Consider the following 21,685-nt stretch of genomic DNA (forward strand, 5'->3'; position numbering starts at 1 on the left):
AGATTTCCAATTCAGGGAGCTGCACCTTAGTGAACATATTTATTTAACTTATAAAATTGTACGCTATACAGAATAGGGAATATAGCCAATATTTTATAATAATTTTAAGTGGAGTATAATTTATAAAAATACTAAATCACTATGTTGTATACCTGAAATTAACCTAATATTGTAAATCAACTATATTTCAATTTAAGGAAAAGGAATGCACTCGTTTGAAACTTGTAGGTAGAAGCAAACTGTAATGTGATATCACTATCAAATAGTGACTTTTCTGCATTTTGAATGTAAATCTGCTGGCAATGTTTAACTTATTTTATAGAACAAAATGGGAATAAGTAGACTAATTTTATTATTGACTTAGAATGTTTACTAAGCTATACTGCCCAGTCTCTTGCTTTTTATAATATCAATAAAGATCAAGCATTATATAGGTCATAATCTATGTAGATTACAAATGTTTGTGCACACATGCTCAACATTAATTGCTTGGCTAGAAACTGTGATATAAATAAAAAAAAATTAGTTTTCAGTGGCCTGATCATCCGTACACACCTAGCACCTAGGAGGTGTTAAATACAATATAAAGGCTTTTCTTATTAAAGAGAAAATTCCAAATTATTCAGCTATGTGTATTTATAAATACTTTATCTTGAAACTTCACCTGCTTAAAACATACAGTATAGGAGTTCCCACTGTGGCTCAGCAGTAATGAACACGACTAGTATCCATGAGAACACAGGTTCAATCCCTGGCCTCGCTCAGTGGGTTAGGATCCAGTGTTGGCAAGAGAGCTCTTGCATAGGTCACAGACATGGCTGGGATCCCGCGTTGCTGTGGCTGTGGTTTAGGCTGGCAGCTACAGCTCTAATTCAGTCCCTAGTTTGGGAACTTCCATGTGCCATGGGTGCAGCCCTAAAACAAAACAAACAAAAAAACCACACAGTACAGAGTTCTCTGGTGGCCTAGTGGTTAAGGATTCAGCGTTATCATTGTTGTGACTGGGGTTCTTGATCCCTGGCCCAAATTCTACATGCTGCAGGTGTGGCAAAAAAAAAAAAAAAAAAAGCAAAAAACATTAACTGGGAAGGGATTCTTTAGTTTGCAAAAGGCATGGTAAAATGTATATGCATATACACATAAAAATACATATATGCATGACTTTTAGACTTGCAAATGTAATGCAGTATAAATCCAGAATAGTGACTTTTGAACTTAAAATATGAATTTGTTAGGAATGTTTAATTTGACTTAATACAGCAAAAATAAGTATCTATGCTTAGTCATCATTACAATGTTTAAATCATATTATCAGGTATTTTTCTACAAAGTCATTCTTTTCAAGTTTAGATACAATTGGCACTGGAAAACAGTTTTTCCTCCCAAAATATTCTGAATCAATACTTAATATTGAAATAGCAATTCTTTAGTTATTTAGCTATTTGCTGGTTGTACATGAACTGGTATTTACTATTAACTCATTTGTATAGATGAGTTTTGAGACTATTTTTTCTCACTATATTGAAATAATATTTTAATACTTTTTAAAAAAATAGAAAATGGTTAATGTTATCTAAAATCCCAAACTGCAATTAAATAAATGACAAATGTAATTTACTGTGCAGTATATATGTTCATACATTTGGAAATAAATGTCAAAAGCTGACTTTAGCCACACAGCCTTTCTATCTCTTGTTTTTATGAGATCTTCTATTGTAAATCTTCAGGAATTCAGTAGAGTTCCACTGAAACAGAAAGATCTGTTTGTCACTTACACATGGTACACTTGTACCCACAATTTTACCCTGTAGAGGTGGCTGAGAAACTCTTTCATGGAATTTACCTTTCCATCTCTAATGGTGAAAATATTTGTTTAGTGAAAAGAAATATTTTCTGTGTTTGAGGACAGGGGTGTGTGTGTGTGTGTGTGTGTGTGTGTGTGGTGAATGGTAAAGTATTTGTTTAGTGAAAAATATTTTCTGTCTTTGAGGACAGAGGGTGTGTGTGTGTGTGTGTGTGTGTGTGTGTGTGTGTTCTCAGGTTCTTGGGAGAGTGGCTTGGCGGGGAAGGGAAGTGTGTGCTGTTCCATCAGGAGAGTACCTGAAATGAGGCTTCCCAATCCTCAGGCTTCCTGGAAGGCAAATTTAATCCAATTTATTCTTGAAGGAACTGAGTTAACAGGAACAGTCTTAAACACCTTTAAGGGTCTCAGCTTCTACAGAGAGGAAATTAGAATGCTGATCTTTTTCTGTAGCTGCAAAACCTTATGCACGAAGAGGAATGGCATCAAAGGAGAAAAACATCATTGGTAGGTCTTTTTTCAGATGTGCACATACACTGTTTTAATATGGGAGTGTATCAAATAAGAAAACATATTTAAATCAGACCCAACGGGGAGTTCCCATCATGGCGCAGCGGAAACAAATCTGACTAGGAACCATGAGGTTGCAGGTTCAATCCCTGGCCTTGCTCAGTGGGTAAAGGATCTGGCAATGGTGTTGCTGTGAGCTGTGGTATAGGTCACAGACGTGGCTCGGATCTGGCATTGCTGTGGCTGTGGCATAGGCCGGCGGCAACAGCTCCAATTAGACCCCTGGGAACCTCCATATGCCGTGGGTGTGGCCCTAAAAAGTCAGTAAAGACAAAAAAAAAAAAAAAAAAAAAAAAAAAACAGACCACCTGGATCAAGCTAGAATCATGGCTACTGGGCTAGAAAGGGATGTACATGTGGCCAAGGGGGTGAGTGCAGGCTTCTAAAGGCATTCAAATGCAAATGATAAAGTAGACATCACTAGGCAGGTCAAATAACATAAAGCTCAGAGGCTGCCAGACTCCTCACTCTGGTCTACAGGGTCACAACCCTCAAGTTCATATCCACTATCCCTGCCATAAGCACGTACTGCCCTCAAAGCACAGAGTACAGGCTGTGCAACACTATCACCTGATAGATGGCCATTTCGTTTTCTAAGATGAGTATTGATATTTTTTGTGCCACATTCTACTTTTGTGATACTCTGAAATCCCCATCCATGATGTTTACGTGCAGTAATAAAATGTGACATTAGGCCGTACCCCTTTTGGTAACAGCAAATTTGCTCTACTCTTCTGTTCTCTTTCTACTGGCAACCCTTTGTTTGAACATAGTTAAAGAAATCCTTTTGCCAAAAGAAGGAAATGAGGGAAATCAAGTTCTCAAAAGTCAATATTTTCATTAAACTCCATGTATAAGAATCCTAATTTCCCATCTTAAGGGTCTAAAAGGAAGTTATTTTTAGCATAACATGACAAATTTATAGTGCCTTTTTGTGAAAAATGCCACCATCCTTGAAAAATGTGGCCAAATCAGAATGACCCTACTCTCTCCTTTGGATCCTCAAGTGTTACAAGACATCCATGTTTAAATAAAACAAATCACTAAGACCCATCTTGTCGCGAGACATGTTTCCACAATATTTTCTTAGCCTCTTTGTTTCTATTTTCTATGCTGAAAACTCCATCTTGTCCTGCTTTTCTTTACCCCATCTTCCTGCTTGGAAAACAGTCACAGTGCTAGTAAATGACTTAAGCTTAAGAACAAAGACTTAAGGCATAAGTTATTCATGTGGTCAGCTGGATAAGGACATAATGCCTTGGTTTAGGCATGCCATTTGCACAGCATGATCTGTCCTCTAAAGAATAACAAGAAGATGAGCCTTATGGCCCCAAAGGGTTTATGAGGGGTCATTAGCAGGATATGCATTAGCAAGGAGAACCAAGATGAAAACCTAGGCATGCCAGGTTGTTGCCTATGGGTTGCTGCATATAGGCACGCTGTCTGCAGAAGCTCAATGGTGACTCTCTACAATACTTTGCATAGATAGCTGACACCAAGCTTCCCCAGTGCTAATAAGTGTTAAATGCCTGAAGGTCAGAATAAAAGCTCAATTAGCTACCTGCTATGTGACTTTTAAAATAATTTTAAAAAACTTATATCCTGCACCTACAACTCCCTCCTCACTTGATGTAATCCTAAAGAGCACAATAAAAGCAGTGTGGTTTCTTGAGGCCAGGCTCTTGGTCCCTGAGACCTTGAGTCCCCCGGTTCCCACCTTTAATTAAGATAAATGTCTCTGTGTCTTGTTTTATGTTAAATTTTTCCTTAAGTTTTACAGCACCTGTTCTTCAGCCCTAACCCGCTGAGATGGTCTCGGCACTATCTGTTTTAAAAGAATTTTTAAAAATGGTTATCCCCTGGAAGATCTAGGAAAGAAATTCTCAGATAAATTTTATGTGAACTGGACAGCTACATGTAAAAGAATAAAATAGAAAACTCTCTTAACACCAAACACAAAAATAAGCTAAAAATGGATTAAAGACCCAAATATAAGACCAGATATTATAAAACTCTTAGAGGAATACATAGGCAGAACACTCTATGACACAAACTGCAGCAATATCTTTTTAGATCCATCACCTACAGTAATGAAAATAAAACAATGGGGGAGTTCCCATGATGGCTCAACGAACTGACTAGTATCCATGAGGATTCAAGTTTGATCCCTGGACTTGCTCAGTGGGTTAAGGATCTGGCTTCACTGTGAGCTGTGGTGTAGGTCTTAGATGCGGCTTGGTTCCCACATTGCTGTCGTTGTGGCATAGGCCAGCAGCTACAGCTTCCATTTGACCCCCAGCCTGGGAACTTCCATATGCCATGGGTGCAGCCCTAAAAGGACAAAAAATAAAATAAACAGATAGGACCTAGTTAAACTTAAAAGTTTCTGCACAGAAAAAGAAACCATAAACATAACAAAAAGACAAGCCACAGAAAGGGAAAAAAATATTTGCAAATGAAGCAAACAAGGGATTAATCTCCAAAATATACAAACAATTCACGCAGCTCAATATCAAAAAAAGCAAACAACCCAATCAAAAAATAGGCAGAAGACCTTGATAGACATTTTTCCAAAGAAGATATACAGATGGCCCAAAAAACCACACAAAAGATGTTCAACATCACTATTACAGAAATGCAAATCCAAACTACTATGAGATAACACCTTACACCAGCCACAATGGCCATCATCAAAAAGTCTACAAACAATAAATCTGGAGAGGGTGCAGAGAAAAGGAACCTTCCTATACTGCTCCCTCTTCCCACTGGCAGGTTTGTAAATTGGTACAACCACTATGGAAAATAGTATGGAGATTCCTCAAAAAACTAAAAATAGAACTACCATATGACCCAGAATCCCACTCCTGGGCATCTAACCAGAGAAAACCTTAATTCAAAAAGATACACACATCCCAATTTGCAGTAACATGGATGGACCTAGAGATTATCATACTAAGTGAAGTTGGACAGTGAAAGACAAACTTCATATGATATCACTTATAAGTGGAATCTATAAAAAGGATACAAATGAACTTACCTGCAGAACAGAAACAGACTCATAGACTTCGGAAACAAACTTACGGTTACCAAAGGGGACCAGTCGGGAGGAAGGGGAGACTGGGGTTTGGGACTGGCGTATGCACACTGTAGTATATGGAATGACGGGCCAATGGGGACCTGCTGTATAGCACAGGGATCTCTACTCAATATTCTGTGATAATCTATATGGAAAAAGAATTTGGAAAAGAATTGGATATGTATATAACTGAATCACTTTACGGTACAGCAAAATTATCACAACATTATAAATTAGCTATACTTCAGTACGACTTTCAAAATGAAAAACAAATTTCATGTGAAACCACCAATTCTTAGACTTACTCTCTCAGTTCTGTAACAACTGCTAATTCTTAAAAAGATAATCATCTTAAAATGTAAATAGCATAGTTATCTGATTTTTCCTGCCTAGAAAGTAATAAATATAATCTTTGAAAAATTACCAGACACATATAAAACTTTTAACTTTAGTGGACACTAAAAGCAGAGTAAAAGAAATAGGGAAAAAAAGTATAAGTAATACATTTTTATTGGGATTTTTTTTAACAAAATAATTAAAAACAAAACCCCACATGTAAACAAGAAAGTAAAATAGTTAGCTGGCAGCATTATGTACATCCAAGAATCAAAACAAGTTCTGAGTTAACATTTGATAATCCAGTAAAATGTTTTGACCCATCAATGTTCAGGGTAGCTTTATTTAATACTATCAATAATGGAACCTTATCTTTGAACATTATAAAATGGATTATGGATTATAAACTGTATAGTTGAGGTTTTCATTTTTCCCACCAATCCATATGCCACATGTGTACTAATCCTCAAATATGTAATAATATTGTCAAAATTAGTCCAAAATATCCATTATCCCAAATTAACCAGTGTACAGCTAACTAACCTCCTCCAGAGATTTTGTGGTGAAATGTGCTAGAACCCATATATGACATCATTTTTCAAAGCTCACCTAATTCTAATCTCTAACTAATCTGCCACTTCTTCATTTCTCACTTTCTCTACATACATTAAATATCATAGCAACTTTACCTTTAAAAATACAGCTAAGGAGTTCCCATGTGGCTCAGTGGATTAAGGATCTGGCACTGTCACAGGAGTGGCTCGAGTCCCTGCTGTGGCACAGGTTCAATTCCTGGTATAGGAACTTTCATATGCTAGGAGCGAGTCCAAAAAAAAGAAAAAAAAAATACAGCCAATACATTAATATACATTCAAGCAATAATTTCTGACAAAGTTGTAGTTTATTTACCAAGGAAAAAATGCTAATTTTTATTATAAAATTCAGGTTGAGTACTGTCATAGTAGTGTTATTTAAATGAGAATGATGGCTTCAATTTAGAGGGTTCAGTATGTGTGTGTGTGTGTGTATATATATATATAAATACAGTTCAAAACTAAAGAGATTAAATGGTAATTCATATGGAGAGCTCCTCAGTTCTCAGAAAACCACAATATATTGTTTTATTACTATAAAGTGTTACTAATTCAGTGTCTCTTTTTGCTAATTCAATTTGTTTTTATATGCTTTACAAAAAACAGCCTGGGCAATTTTTCTAAGAGGCTTCAATTTAGGTTTAAAATGTAATTTTTTTCTGTCAGTTAAAATAATTTAAAGATGTGCACAATATGTTTGTGCTGTTTAAGGCAGGTGCCAAGTACATTTTGAAAGGTAATAAACTTACCAACTACAATGTTCTCCCAAAGGAAAAAAAAGAGAGAAGAAAAGCTCTTAAGTTTTTAAGACAGATGTTTAAATAGCACTTTTCTTTTAGATGACTTAAAAATAATTTGGCCTATGGTCATAACACATACCACTTACAAAGGACAAGTAACAGATACGGAATTAATGACATATTTTAATATTTTTACAAGTCTCTTTAAGTCCATGCCTGGTGGCTTTAACAAGATTTGTATTCAGTGTAAAAAGACTTAAGAACATAAACTACACTAAGTAATGTATATAAATTCTATATGCCATGCAGAAAAGAAGTCAACTTTTTACATATCATCACCCTAAACAGTTCTAATTAAAATCCAAACTGTTCCCATTTATATATCATTGTCATTCTTTGGCAAAAGATTCAAAATAGCCATGGGTTAGGAAACAACTGTTTACTCATGGTCTTCATTTTTGCAAAATAAATGTGTTTTGTAAAAGGAATCTGCACTGTGCCTGGTTTATACTAAAAAATTATAATAAGCAAAATATAATGGCTTTTTTGATTAATCTACTCCTAAAGCTTTGAGTTGCCGTTCAATCTCTTCATCGGAGATTGTAGCCTTTGAAGTAGATGCAGATGGTAAGCTTCGGGCAGCTGATGGAGCTTTGGCCATCTGTATTAAAGAGAGGCAAAGAGAAAAAAAGTATGTGTGTTATCAAACTTTTGGGTTAGGACATAAAGGATGTGCTATAAAGATGTGTAGTTATCTTTTCAAACAAATATTAAAAACATACAAGTAACATAAAGGAAACTTTAAAAAATTTAAGTGATGAAAGTGGTAGAGGAGTTCCCGTTGTGGCTTAGTGGTTCATGAACCCAACTAGTTAACCATGAGGTTGTGGGTTCGATCCCTGGCCTCACTCAGTGGGTTAAGGATCCAGTGTTGCCATGAGCTGTGGTGTTGGTGTAGGTCACAGACACAGATCAGATCCTGAGCTGCTGTGGCTGTCGGCTGGCAGCTACAGCTCCGATTTGACCCCTAGCCTGGGAACCTCCATAAGCTGTTGAGTACAGCCCTTAAAAAAAAGACAAAAAACAAAACAAAACAAAAAGGGGTAGACAAAATATTCCTAACTAAGACATTCATACCTTTCCAGAGATTTCAATTCCAATTTCATCAAGAACTTGATTCACAATATCTTGGCTTTCTTCTTCATCATCAGAGCCATCAAAGATGTCATCGAGTGTGTCATTGACTTGAGGGAAGGGAAGCAAACAAAACAGTTACTTTCGAACAGATTTATGGTTAGGCTGATATTTTTAGAAGTCCAAACTACATAAGTTTACACAGTATAAATAAAATTTATGGGAGTTCCTGTCGTGGCACAGTGCAAAGAAATTTGACTGGGAACCATGGGGTTGCGGGTTCAATCCCTGGCCTTGCTCAGTGGTTAAGGATCCGGCGTTGCCTTGAGCTGTGGTGTAGGTCACAAGACACAGCTCGGATCCTGTGTTGCTGTGGCTGTGGTATAGGCCAGCAGCTGCAGCTCCAATTAGACCACTAGCCTGGGAAGCTCTGTATGCCATGGGTGAGGCCCTAAAAAGACAAAATTCAAATAAAATAAAATTTATGGATAGATGAAGACAAGTGAAGAACTTAGGTACTTTATATTAAGTAGAAGAGAAAAAAATTAAACATCTTGTGATAAACAGAAAGGTAAATGATTATAAAACTTCAAAGGGAAGAGATTACATCCACTTGGGAGGAAGTAACACATGAGATGGTCCTGGAAGGACACAGGATTTGTCTAAACAGAGACAGAGCAGCATGAGCAAAGACATGGTGGAAGGCAACAGGGACAGATAAAAGGAAGAGTAAGTCCTTCTGTTTGTTTAAGATACATAAAATGGAAAATGGTTGGGACGTAAGGAAATACAGCAACTGGCTCATGAGCACTACTAACATGATCACTGGGGAATGTTGCCAAAGAAAGACAAGTCACGTAGTCTGATCTCTCTGTAAGCATGCTGTTAACTGGGCTTCTGGTAAACAGAAAATATCAACTATTTTCAAAGGAGTCACCGATATAAACCCACAGATTGTAGCTGTAACAATCCTAAAGTAAAAACAGCCCACTAAGAGCATTCCATAAACAAGGATTCTCTACCTAGCAGATATGACTCTGTTTACCAGCAGCCCAGTCAACTAGCTGACCATCTGAGGTATAAATTTAATAAATTTCCTAAGCTAAAGGCTCCCTTCAACACAGGATGATAAACTTATTAGATACATCATCTTTCATTCTGGGTCAAAGAGCTTCTTTCTGACATGGGAAGAAAAGATTTGGGAGTCACTGGAATGTCCTAGGCCTCTCCCCGTTTTGCCTGTGCATCTTAATAGCTTGTATCCTTGACACTGCTAATTAAGCTTAATATTGAAGATCTCTGATTGGTATGAGCATGGTTTGACAATTTGATTTTTTTCTGTTAGCTTAATAAAGTCAATTTGGAAAAGGCTAAAGAGCTTAAGGCCAAAAAAGTGGAATATCATCTCTGAAGAAATAAATCGAATGTTAAAAGACTTTAATTAGAATCTCTATTCTTTCATATAATACTTGTGCAGCCTTAGGGGAAGTCACTTTACCTCTCTGGGCCTCAGTACTCTCCCTGACAAAATAAAGGGGCTTGATCTGAAAACTGCTTTTGATTTATGATCTAGGATTTTATTCTGTAGTCAGAAAGAAGCCACTGTAGGAATCTGATCAATATGCTCAGAAGTAAGCTTCTAGAAAAAAAAAAATTAGCACTGGTGACACTCAGATGGCAGCAGAGTAGCAAGGAAGGTGGGGAGTCCAGGTCAGAGTTTACAAGGGCTTGAATGAAAAAGTACTTGCAGAAAAAAATGAAAGGATAGAGGAGAACCATCAGAATGGTGTAATTAGGGATTAGCAGAGAAAAATGCTTTCAGAAGACGTAACAAAATTAATCAAAGATAAAATAAAAAATTTCCAAAGATTTTGTTTCCAAAACTTGAAGTGAGTTAAGTTTTGGAGCAACACTGCACAATATAATTGTAACTGGAAAAAGATATGTCCATTTAAACCCTGAATTTATCTTTGGATGCAAATACTAATGTTAATATACATTCCTGAAAAATTGAGTAACCACCAATAACTCTATTCTTTCAAGCTCACTTGCAAATTACTAAAATACAAAGGAGAACAACTGTGATATGAGTTTTAAGTACAAGCTTAGTGATTCTCATTACAGATTAATGGAAAAGTTAATTCCTTTGCTAAGATCTGCTCACACCTGTGCCATCATTGGAATCCACATGAATATGTTAGATACTGCAATCAGTATATAAATGATGATTCTCTGTCATTAAAAAAATCACTAATTATGTTTTGTAAAAAATTTTATTTTTTGAAGTAAAAGCTAAAGAATTTTTGGAACTATCAAAGATTCATATACAGTATCATTAAATCTTGCAAGGAAAATAGACACTCTAAAACAGAATACTAGAACAATGGTGAATTTAGTAATCCTAGTTATTTAATTAGACATGATTTTACACAAGAAATGCTGTTAAATTAAAATGCTAGCAGATAAGCAGAGCTAAAATGGCATATCCCTACATAGCTAAAATAATACCAATTAAGGGAAATAATAATGAAAGTTTTGACATATTACACAAATAATGATTCAACATTGACCAGGGTGCTGTGAATGGTCACTCATTTGTTATCGGTGAAATAAAGATTGGGATAGCCTTTCTATAAAAAATTTGGCAGTATGAACCAAAAGCTTTATACAACTTAATACCCGAAGAACAATGAAGAAATTCAGCAGAGATACTATAGAAACATATTTATCAAAGGATTATCAAATACACTAAACATTTTAAAACAATCTTATTGATCAATATAAGGATGGTTAAATAAGTTAGAGTATATTGATTTGTAATATTAATATGTAATATATAATATTATGTAATATTAAACCCACTTAAAAAAAGACTTCAGAGAAAGTTCAAGGTAATGAGTACATGCTAATGTTATATTACTATGTTTTTAAAAAGAAAGATAAGATTAAAAACTATATATATTATCTTACCTTATAATATTTGGGGAAATACAGGAAAGAAACATACAACATTAACACTGTATTTGGGTGGTGTGAGTGATAAATATTTTTACATGCTTTGTTCCTTTCTACCACATATGCAGTTTATATTCAAAAAGAAGAAAAATAAATATTAAATTTAGACTTTGGAAGGAGAAAAAGCAAAGAGAATGAAAGAGCTCCATTAACTCTACTTCCAAAATAAATAGATCTTCTATAGTATGAAAGATAGATCTTCTATAGTATGAAAGAATCAACACAACTCTGAAACTAACTAACTTATACCAGAAAGAGTTATTTTATTCACAATTTGGTTTTGGCCCACTAATCAATATAGTGAAACTGCTTAGGCATAGAAATATGGCATAACATTTTTATTTTTCCTATTAATCATTAATAGAATAGAATTTTGAGCCTTTTATAAAAATATAATTATAATATAGTCATCTATCTGTAAGGGAGCTGTAATCATTTCTATTTTCATCATTTGTGCCTTCATAGATGAGAAAATGTAGTTGCTAGTAAATAAATTTGCTAATTCACAGATAAGAAAACTATAAATTTCATTTTAAGTTATTAAACTTACTCATTTCTTCAGTCATTTCCATTTTCATGTTTTCCTTCTGAAAATTCTGCATTGTTTGTAATGTCTTTTGTGGATCCATCTTCTTGTTAACTGCCTGCATTGTCTTTAAATTTATGAAAACATTCATGTTAGCTACATAATTATGAAAATTTTACTATGGAATAAGTCCAAAGGGAACACATCAGAAAAGGCAGGGTTTTTTTTAAAGATGTACATTCTGCCATAAACATAAGAATGTTAGTATTTTACAAAAAAAAATGAATACTCATTTGGAAACCATCTGCTTAACATCTACATAATATAAGACCACTGTGAAAACCTTATCTGAACAGTAGGCAAAAAATTATGTAATAAAAAATACTGCCAACATAAAACCCATTGCTATTCAAATGGGAAAATTACACTGGCCTATTATGTGGCAAGCAGGCAATGACTAAATTAAAAAGAATTTTTCAAAAATTTTCAAAAATTTTTAATGTCTAAATTAAAGGATATACTAGCATACATACTTATTAATACATTTTAAACCACTGTTTCAAGAAATGATCAAAACATTGAGTTCTGCAAAAACATGGAAAGAATTCTCTCACATTTTATATTAACAACTATTTTTTTAAAGGAAATTAATGCTAACTAGTATGGCCAAAATATTTTACCTATTATTGTTATCATATATGTGTCTGTAATATGTGTGTATTATATGAATCATGTTGGTTTCTGAGATACAAAACAGTCTTTTATGCGTGCTGAAGCCAAAATAACCATATCAAGTATGACAATGCACCCTCCCTACCCCCACCAGTATACACATACCTAACTCTCCAGTGGCTTTGTATTGCCCTTAGTATTAAAAGCCAAATTCCATAATTGACCTGTAAGACCAAACATTATTTGCACTCTGCTTAATAAGCCAGCCTCATTCTATACCACTGCCCTCTAGACACACTGATCTTTCTTTCTTTAAAAATTTAATTTTATTGGATTATAATTGATTTACAATGTTGTATTTGTTTCAGGTACACAGCAAAGTGAATCAGTCATACATAAAAAAACTGATCTTTCATTTCCTTAAATGGGCCATGATCCCTCCTGCCACAGGACCTTTGCATATACTGCCTCTCGCCTCGAATGTTCTTTTCTATTTGCTTTCACTATGAATACTCAGATTTCAGTTAATGTACCATTTTCTTATGGAAGTAGTCTCTGACACCCTAGGTTAAAATAGGTTAGTTAAATTCTACTCACTATAGATGAAATTTTATCCTATTTATTGGTGTAAATTATATTAACTTATAAATTATTGTTACAAAAATAAACTAACAACAACAATGATGATGACAGTGATAATATGCAGCTAATGCCTATATAGGCTTGCTTTGGCCAGGCACTGTTCTAAGCACTTTACATATAATAATTTTAAAGTAAATGATATTTAAACCTAACAAGTCTTTATGTGCTAGGCATTACTTTTTCCCCTCTATTACAAATGGAGAATGAAAGTACAGGAAGATGAAATAGTTTGTCAAGGTCAAACAGGTACTAAGTGAGATCTGAACCCAAATAATCTGATTCCAAAGCTTATGTTTCTAATCACTGCACTAAACTACCCCTCAAATGGGCTGCTTTTTAAATGAACTTTAACCTATTAAAACCTATTTAACCAGGTTAAATCCTTGCCTAGTTTTGCTTTCTATTTCATTCTCATTACTTATTATAGTTCTACTTAAAGGACCTAAACAAATATTACCTGAATTAACAATTTCTAAGAAATTTAAGTGAAAATTCTAATTCACACATCACTATACAGCAAGACCACATATGGTATCTTTTCCTACCCTATCACTTGCACAAAATTTCAAAATGAGTAGTTTTCCTCTTTAACATTACTCAAAGGTTATCCAGCCCAGTGTGTGATCTTCATATGTGATCTTTTCCGCAAACAAGAGATGCTTAGTTCTATTTGTAAAACCAAAAGAGGAAAACAAAAGTTTTTGCCCTTAATTGTGTATTTTTCACTGTAAAATGACTTAGCTATATCTGGAGTAAGATAACTGACAGAACAAAACTAATATTAAAATATTCTACTTTTTTAAGGAACAGAATGTGCCAGTGCACTTACTGTACACACATTCTATTTTCATGTGATCTGTAGTCAATTACAGCTGATCCTCATTATTCCTGGATCCCTTATTTGTGAATTTGCCTACTCACTAAAATGTATTCATAACCTCAAGTCAATACTCAGTACTTATGTGTACTTATGTGTTCATTTGTGGACATCCACACTGGGCGACATTCAAGTCGCCCAATACACGTTTCCGGCTCCGGTCAACCAAAGAGGCACTCTGCCTTCTTGACTCAGCCTTCATACTATAAATTAGTATCTTCTCTGTGGTCTATTTTGTGCCTTTGGCTGGTGATTTCACTGTTTAAAATGCTCCCACTCATAGTACTAAAGTATGGTCTAGTGTTCCTAAGTGCAAGAAGGTTGTGATGCACCATGTGGAGAAAATGCATTGGTTAGACAAGCTTTGTTCAGGTGTGAGCGACAGTGCTGCTGACCACGAGGTTCAATGTTTATGAATCAACTACAAGTAAGGTGTCTTTCAAAACAAACACCCATAAAACAAGATTAGGTACAGACTGGTTAACAAAAACTGTGATCAAAGGCTCAGAGGAACCCAACCCTGCATTTGCCCTAGGAGCAATGGTTTGATATTCCCTCATTCAGTGTTTCCAACTTTATAAACCATAACTATTGCAAATAATGAGAATCAACTATTATGTACTATTTTCCTAATACACATCTGTACTTTCTCTTCTCTGTGGCTCTTTTTCCTTTTGTTCTTCATACTCTTCCTTCCTTTCATTTAAGACTCAGTAGTACTTTTAAGATCTAGATCCCTTCTGCAAAGGCTTTTAGATCTTTCTATTCAGGATCTGTACAGTTCACTGAAACCTAGCACAGACTGATGTATACTGAGTTTCTTTTTTTGGACATATTTTAATCTTCTCCCACCCTCAAATGAACTATAAGATTTGTGAAAGCAGAGCCTTTGTCTTAAACTTCTGATTTCTCACAGTTCTTAATATACGACAAGGAGCTCATTATTTACTAAATGTCTGAAAGGCTCATAGTCCTTTAAGTTCTACAGTAAAAACACTGTTTTTTTTTTTTTTTTTGGTTTTTGTTTGATTTTTTACTATAAAGACTGTAAGGCAAACATAAGTTTCTAATAAAATTAATGGATAAATTCCACTGACAAGATTCATGTGTTTGACACATTCATGAAATTGAATCAAGAGGAAATCATTATTCAAATTATTATATCAAAATTTATGGCATAATTAAATAAGCACAAAAATATTTTTGAAATTTAAGCAAAAAAAGCAAACACCATTTTAAGTCAATTTAAAAAATTTAGAAGCTACATGTAATCTTGGGACTGTGGAATTTTCCTAAAACAAAAAATTTTATATTAAAACAAATCAATAAAAAAATCCAAAAATAATTATTTGGATTATATAACTCATTTTATTAAAAATTACAAGGTTCTATACATATATATATATATATATATATGAAGGCATTTTTAAATTTGATTTGAATACTTACATTTAAATATCTTCAATAAAATTTTATATATGTATATGGATATGGATATAAAGGTTCACACTTACTTTTGCTGTAGTAGACATTGCTCCTGCCATCTTCATCTGGGAATTCATCACTTTTGTTTGTGTGGACATAGAAGTGACTTTTGAACTTACAGCAAAAGTTCTTGTTTTCTGTTTCCTTAGATGTACAAGTTGTTTGGCTAAAACTCTACAAGCTTCTTTATTACCAATCTTGGCCATTTTCTTAATTTCTAATTCCTAAGGGGGGAAATAAAAAGAGGTGAACAAAAGCATTAAAGGGGAGTCCTCAATGTTTTAAGAAGAATAGATGGAGCATACACAATATACCCTCTCACCCTGATTATAAAGAGGCTATTATAAAGTCATAGGGAGAAACAGTAATTCGAGAGGGCAATTTATTTTTACATGGGGAAGAGAGAACTAGTACCTTCATCCACAAATACAAAACAAGTCTACAAAATAGTATTCACATAAAATAAAGCCCAGAAGAAAATTTAAAAACTCAATCCAAAAGTATGTAGAAAAAAACAAACAGTTGGCAGATTTAAAAAAAAAAAAAATAGCATAGTGGTAGATTTAAAGCCAGTAATGCGGACAATTACATTAAATGAAAAGGTCCACCTACCATGACAAAAAAAAGGCAGATTGTCAGACTAGATAAGAACAAAAAGCCAATTACATACTATCTCAAGAAACCAAATTTAATTACCAAAACAAAGCTAGGTAAAAAGATAGTAAAATATATTCTATATAAATACTTATTAAAATCTAGAAATCTGGAGTGGTTACATTAACATCACATTAAAAAAAAAAAAACAACTTTAAAAGAAATATTACCAGAATAAAAAGGACATTTCATAATGATAAAGGAATCAATACACAAAGATGTCAAAACAATCCTAATCATGTACACCCCTAAAACAGTTGTTTCAAATTCATGAAGCACTACTGATAGAACTGAAAGGAAAAACAAACACATACACAACTAGCAGAAGTGATATCAACAATTGTTTTTGTACTTATACTGCTATAATTGCTAGGACAATCTGTAACTATATGGAAGATTTACAAATTAACTATCACCAACTAAACCTGACCAAAATTTACTAAGAACTCCAATACCAACAACAGAAAACTCACTTTACAAATGTACCCTAAGAATAAAAAAAAATCACCAAAAGATACCACATTCTGCATCATAAAACAAGGCTCAACAAATATAAGAGAACTGAAATCAAAAAAAGTTATGTTCTCTAACTACAGTGAAATTAAACTAGAAAGCAGTAAGAAAAATATTAAAGGAATATCACAAGCAGAAATTAACATGGTTTGAAATGTTATGGGCTAAAGAAAAAATCAGGGGGGAAATGAGATAATATTTTGAACTCAATACAATGAAAATACCACATAACAAAATGCGTAAGCTGCAGTTATAATAGTTCTCAGAGATAAATTCAAATCATTAAAGCTTATATTTAAAAAGATGAGTATCCTGTAGGCTTTGAAACAGAAAAAGTAGAAAAAAGAATAGTAAAAAAACAAAGTAAGCAAAAGGAAGGAAATACTATAAACAAGAAAATATTTATAAACTAGGAAAGAAAAAATACAGATAATGAATTAGATCAAAAGCTGTTTTTTTACAAGAAACTGATCAAGCTGATAAACCTTTAGCCCATCAGAAAAGGGAGCAAAAATGAGATAGAACATACAAATGACAAATATTGGAACTGCAAAGGGGTAATCACTTTATATCCTAAAGATGTTAAAGGATAAAAAAAGTACTAAAAACATGATGTCACCATATTTTAAAATTTCGCAGAAATGGGAGGCGGATCAAGGTGGTGGAGGAGTAAGATGTCTCGTTCACCTTCTCCCACAAACACATCAAAAAAACACATCTACATGTAAAACGACTCACAAGGAACATCTACTGAATGCTGGCAGAAGAACTTAAACCTCAAAAGAGGGCAAGAAACTCTTGACAAGACTGGGTAGAACAAAAGAAAAAAAGAGAGACAGAAAAGGAATCAGGACGGGACTAGCATTCCTGAGAGGGAGCTGCAAAAGAGAAAAGGAACCCACATCCTGGGAAGCCACCTAACCAATGAGGAGATCAACCGAGAATGGAGGGACCTCAAAGTCGCAGAGAAAAGCGCAGCAGCTGGACTGAGGAGGGCAAAGCAGAGTGAGAGCCACACAGATCATCTGAACCACCGGCCGGGACACCACAGCTTGGGTGGGGGCTAGGCACTGAGACTTAGGCTCTAGAGTTCAGTCCTGAGGAGAGGACTGGGGTTGGCTGTGTGGGGACAGCCTGAGGGGCTAAGGAGCAGTGTGCCACAGGCAGGGGAGTAGAACACCACGGCAGAGGGAACATGGGACAGGGTCTATGCCGGCACAAGAAGCAAGGGGCCACTCTTGGGGAGGGTGAGAGGAGGAAGGGTGGACCGCCATAGGAATCTCCCTGCATATGCAGGCGCGGGCTCTCAAGAGGATGGGGCGGCTCTGGCGCAGACTACGGGTAGCGAGAAGCCACTTGCTCAGACTATGGGAGACTGGGCACTTCTTATGTGGTCTGTGGGTGGCCGGGCCAGGTGCTTCTTGTGTGGGCTGGGGCAGCGGGGGGCTAAGTAAGATCTGGTGCCTCTTGTGTGATCTACAGGTGACAGGGACAGACTGCAGAGGCCAGAGGGAGGCATGGTCTGTACCACACGTTGCTCTCACGCCCCTGGGAACACACACACCTTGCAACTGCCACTGCCAAAGGCTCTGGGTGGCACCCAGACACTTGATCACTGTCCCTTCTCAAGACCCTACAACTAGGACTAGGTGGTATAGCACCTCCTGCATGGGCTAAATGGGACAGGGTGCTTCCCGTGTGGTCTGCAGGTGGCAGGGGCAAACCACTGCAGTTATCACTGACTCCAGAGTTAGGTGTGGCCTACTGCCACTGGGGATCCCTGAACAAGAACCACTTGCAGCCCCAACCACCTCAAAGGGCACCACAGAGGAGGACATTGTGACAGAACACCACCTGTTGTTGCTCTTGAACCACCAGAAGCACACCAGCCCAGAAGCTGCCCATGCTGAACCCTCCAGGCAGTGCCCACATGCTTGATCCATGTCACTTCCCAGGATCCTGCAACTAAGAGCAGCCTGTGTGGCACCTCCTGTGTGGCCTAAGTGAGACGGGGTGCTTCATGAGTGGTCTGCAGGTGGCAGGGGCAAACCACTGCATTTATCACTGACTCTAGAGGTAGGCATGGCCCACTACCATGAGAGGTCCCTGAACTGGCACCACTGGTGGCTCCAAACATCGCAGAGGAGGGCACTGCAATCAAACACTACCTGCTGCTGCTCTCACTCCCCTGAGAACTCAGACACCCTGCTGCTGCCATGCCAAATGCTCTGAGCACCTTGTCAATCTGCATAAGGCTCATTACCACTTCACAGGGCCCTACAACTAGGTGTACCCACCAGTGGCACCTGTCAGCAGGTACTTGCTACAGTTAGGAGCCCAGTAACCAGGCACTGACCACTAGCCCTACCCATTGCCTCCTTCTCCCTGGAAACACACTCAGCACCCTGGGGATAATAGCCTGCTCACACTAAAGAAAAAGATAGCAAATACTCAAACTCCCACACCAAAAATAACTAGTAACCCCCCCACAAAATACATAGGGGTGCTCTTGCATACACGTAGCCCTGCAAGACTACAGTTTGGCTTCCCTAAACTCACAGAAAAAGAAAAACATAAGCAAATGAAGAAGCTCAGAAACAATTCCCGTTAAAGAAACAGGAGAATTCACCTGAATTGGCAAACAATGAAACAGACCTTTGCAGTTTGACAGACACTGAGTTCAAAAGGGAGATAATGAAAATACTGAAGGAATTAAAGCTGAATATCAATGAATTAAGAGCAGAGATAAAAAGTAATGCAGATTCCTTTAGAAAGGAACTAGAAAATATAAGGAGGAACATAGAAAAATCAGAAAATTCATTTGCAGAGATGCAAACTGAGCTAAAGGCACTAAAGGGCAGACTGAATAACACAGAGGAACGAATTAGTGACATGGAAGATAGAATACTGGAAATCACCCAATCAGGACAGCAGACAGAAAACCAAATGAAAAAACATGAATGCAATATAAGAGATCTATGGGATAATATGAAGCAGGTCAATCTACACATAACAGAAATTTCAGAAGGAAAAGAAAAAGAAAAGGGGATTGAAAATATATTTGAAGAAATTATGGCTGAAAACTTTCCAAATCTAAAGGAAACTGCTATCAAGATACAGGAAGAAGAGAGGGCCCCAAACAAGTTGAACCCAAATAGGCCCACATCAAGACATACAAAAAAATGGCAAAAGTTAAAGACAAACAGAGGATTCTAAAGGCAGCAAGAGAAAAATCGAGCATTAATTATAAGGGAATCCCCATAAGGCTATCAGCTGATTTCTCTACAGAAACACTACAGGCCAGAAGACAGTAGCAAGATATATTTAAAGTTCTGAAAGGGGAGTTCCTGTTGTGGCTCGGTGGTTAACGAATCCAACTAGGAACCATGAGGTTGCGGGTTCAATCCCTGGCCTTGCTCAGGGGGTTAGGGATCCGGCGTTGCCATGAGCTGTGGTGCAGGTCAGAGACACGGCTCAGATCCCGCGTTGCTATGGCTCTGGTGTAGGCCAGTGGCTACAGCTCCGATTAGACCCCTAGCCTGGGAATCTCCATATGCCACAGGAACAGCCCTAGAAAAGGCAAAAAGACAAACAAACCAAAAAATAAAGTTCTGAAAGGAAAAAATTACCAATATACAATACTCTATCCAGCAAGAATATCTTTTAAAATAGAAGGGGAAATAAAGAATTTCTCCAACAACAAAAAAAAAAAAAATAAAGGAGTACAGCTATACCACACCCATTCTAATAGAAATACCAAAAAGGCTTCTCTAAATAAAAAAGAAGTAAGAAGAAAGAGGATGGAGGAAACCACGATTGGAAAGCAATCACTTAAATAAGTCAGCATATAAATCTAAAAGAGGAAAAAACAAAAATAAAAACTACAGTAAAAGTGATGATAAACACAAGGAAGAGCAAAAAAAACCACTTGAAGATATTAAAAAAGGACTACAAAATTACAGAATGTGGGGAAGGGAAGGAAGAAAATATAGACTTTTTAAATTATTTTTTCTAATAATGTGTTCAATCCTATATGACTATCAGACTAAAAGCAAGCAGATATAGGAAGGGATTAACATACTTAAAAAGGGGAACCAAAAATCAAAACCAAATATTACATTCAGAAAAACTAAAAAGAAAAGTACTCAAGCATAAAATAAATGGAAATAATCCAACCAAAAAAAGAAAGGAACTGAGGAGAAACATAGAATCAACTGGAAAAAAAGGTTTAAAATGGCCATAAATACATATTTATCAATAATTACTTGAAATGTCAATGGACTGAATGCACCAATCAAAAGACACAGAGTGGCAGATTGGATAAAAAAGCAAAAGCTTACGATCTGCTGTCTACAAGAGACTCACCTTAGGGCAAAAGACACATATAAATTGAAAGTGAGAGGATGGGAAAAGATATTTCATGCCAATGGACAAGACAGGAAAGCAAGAGTTGCAATACTCATACCAGACAAAACAGACTTTAAAATGAAGGCCATAAGGAAAGACAAAGAGGGACACTATTTAATGGTTAAAGGATTCTTTCAAGAAGAGGATATTACAATTGTTAATATATATGCCCCTAATATATACCCAGATACCTACAACAAATACTAACAGACATAAAAGGAGAAATTGATAGGAATGCAATAATAGGGGACTTTAACATGCCACTCACATCAATGGACAGATCCTCTAGACAGAAAATCAATAAGGCAACAGAGATCCTAAATGGCACAATAGAAAAATTAGACTTAATTGACATTTTCAGGACATTACATCCAAAAAAAATCAGAATATACCTTCTTCTCAAGAACACATGGAACATTCTCAAGGATTTATCACATATTGGGGCACAAAGCTAACTTTAACAAATTTAACAGTATAATAATTATTTCAAGTATCTTCTCTGACCACAACGCAATGAAAGTAGAAATCAACCACAGGAAAAGAAATGAGAAAAAAACTAACTACATGGAGACTAAACAACATGCTATTAAAAAAACCCAGTGCATCAATGGGGAAATCAAAAGGAAATTAAAAAATACTTTGAG

General features: G+C 35.9%; 1 protein-coding gene across 1 annotated transcript in view; it reads right to left on the minus strand.

Annotated features, from left to right (window-relative positions):
* Positions 1-7,175: 7,175 nt before the first annotated feature.
* The window catches only part of CHMP2B (charged multivesicular body protein 2B), a 36,269-nt gene continuing 21,759 nt past the window's right edge, over positions 7,176-21,685 (minus strand). The window contains exons 3-6 of the mRNA XM_047794373.1: positions 15,497-15,691; positions 11,816-11,918; positions 8,254-8,360; positions 7,176-7,777 (exon numbers count right to left, since the gene is read on the minus strand). Coding sequence (XP_047650329.1) covers positions 7,667-7,777; positions 8,254-8,360; positions 11,816-11,918; positions 15,497-15,691 — 516 coding nt within the window. The 3' untranslated portion in view covers positions 7,176-7,666. The remainder of the gene's footprint in view (positions 7,778-8,253; positions 8,361-11,815; positions 11,919-15,496; positions 15,692-21,685) is intronic.

This window comes from Phacochoerus africanus, chromosome 1, assembly GCF_016906955.1.
Source record: "Phacochoerus africanus isolate WHEZ1 chromosome 1, ROS_Pafr_v1, whole genome shotgun sequence".
In the NCBI taxonomy this organism is placed as follows: domain Eukaryota; kingdom Metazoa; phylum Chordata; class Mammalia; order Artiodactyla; family Suidae; genus Phacochoerus; species Phacochoerus africanus.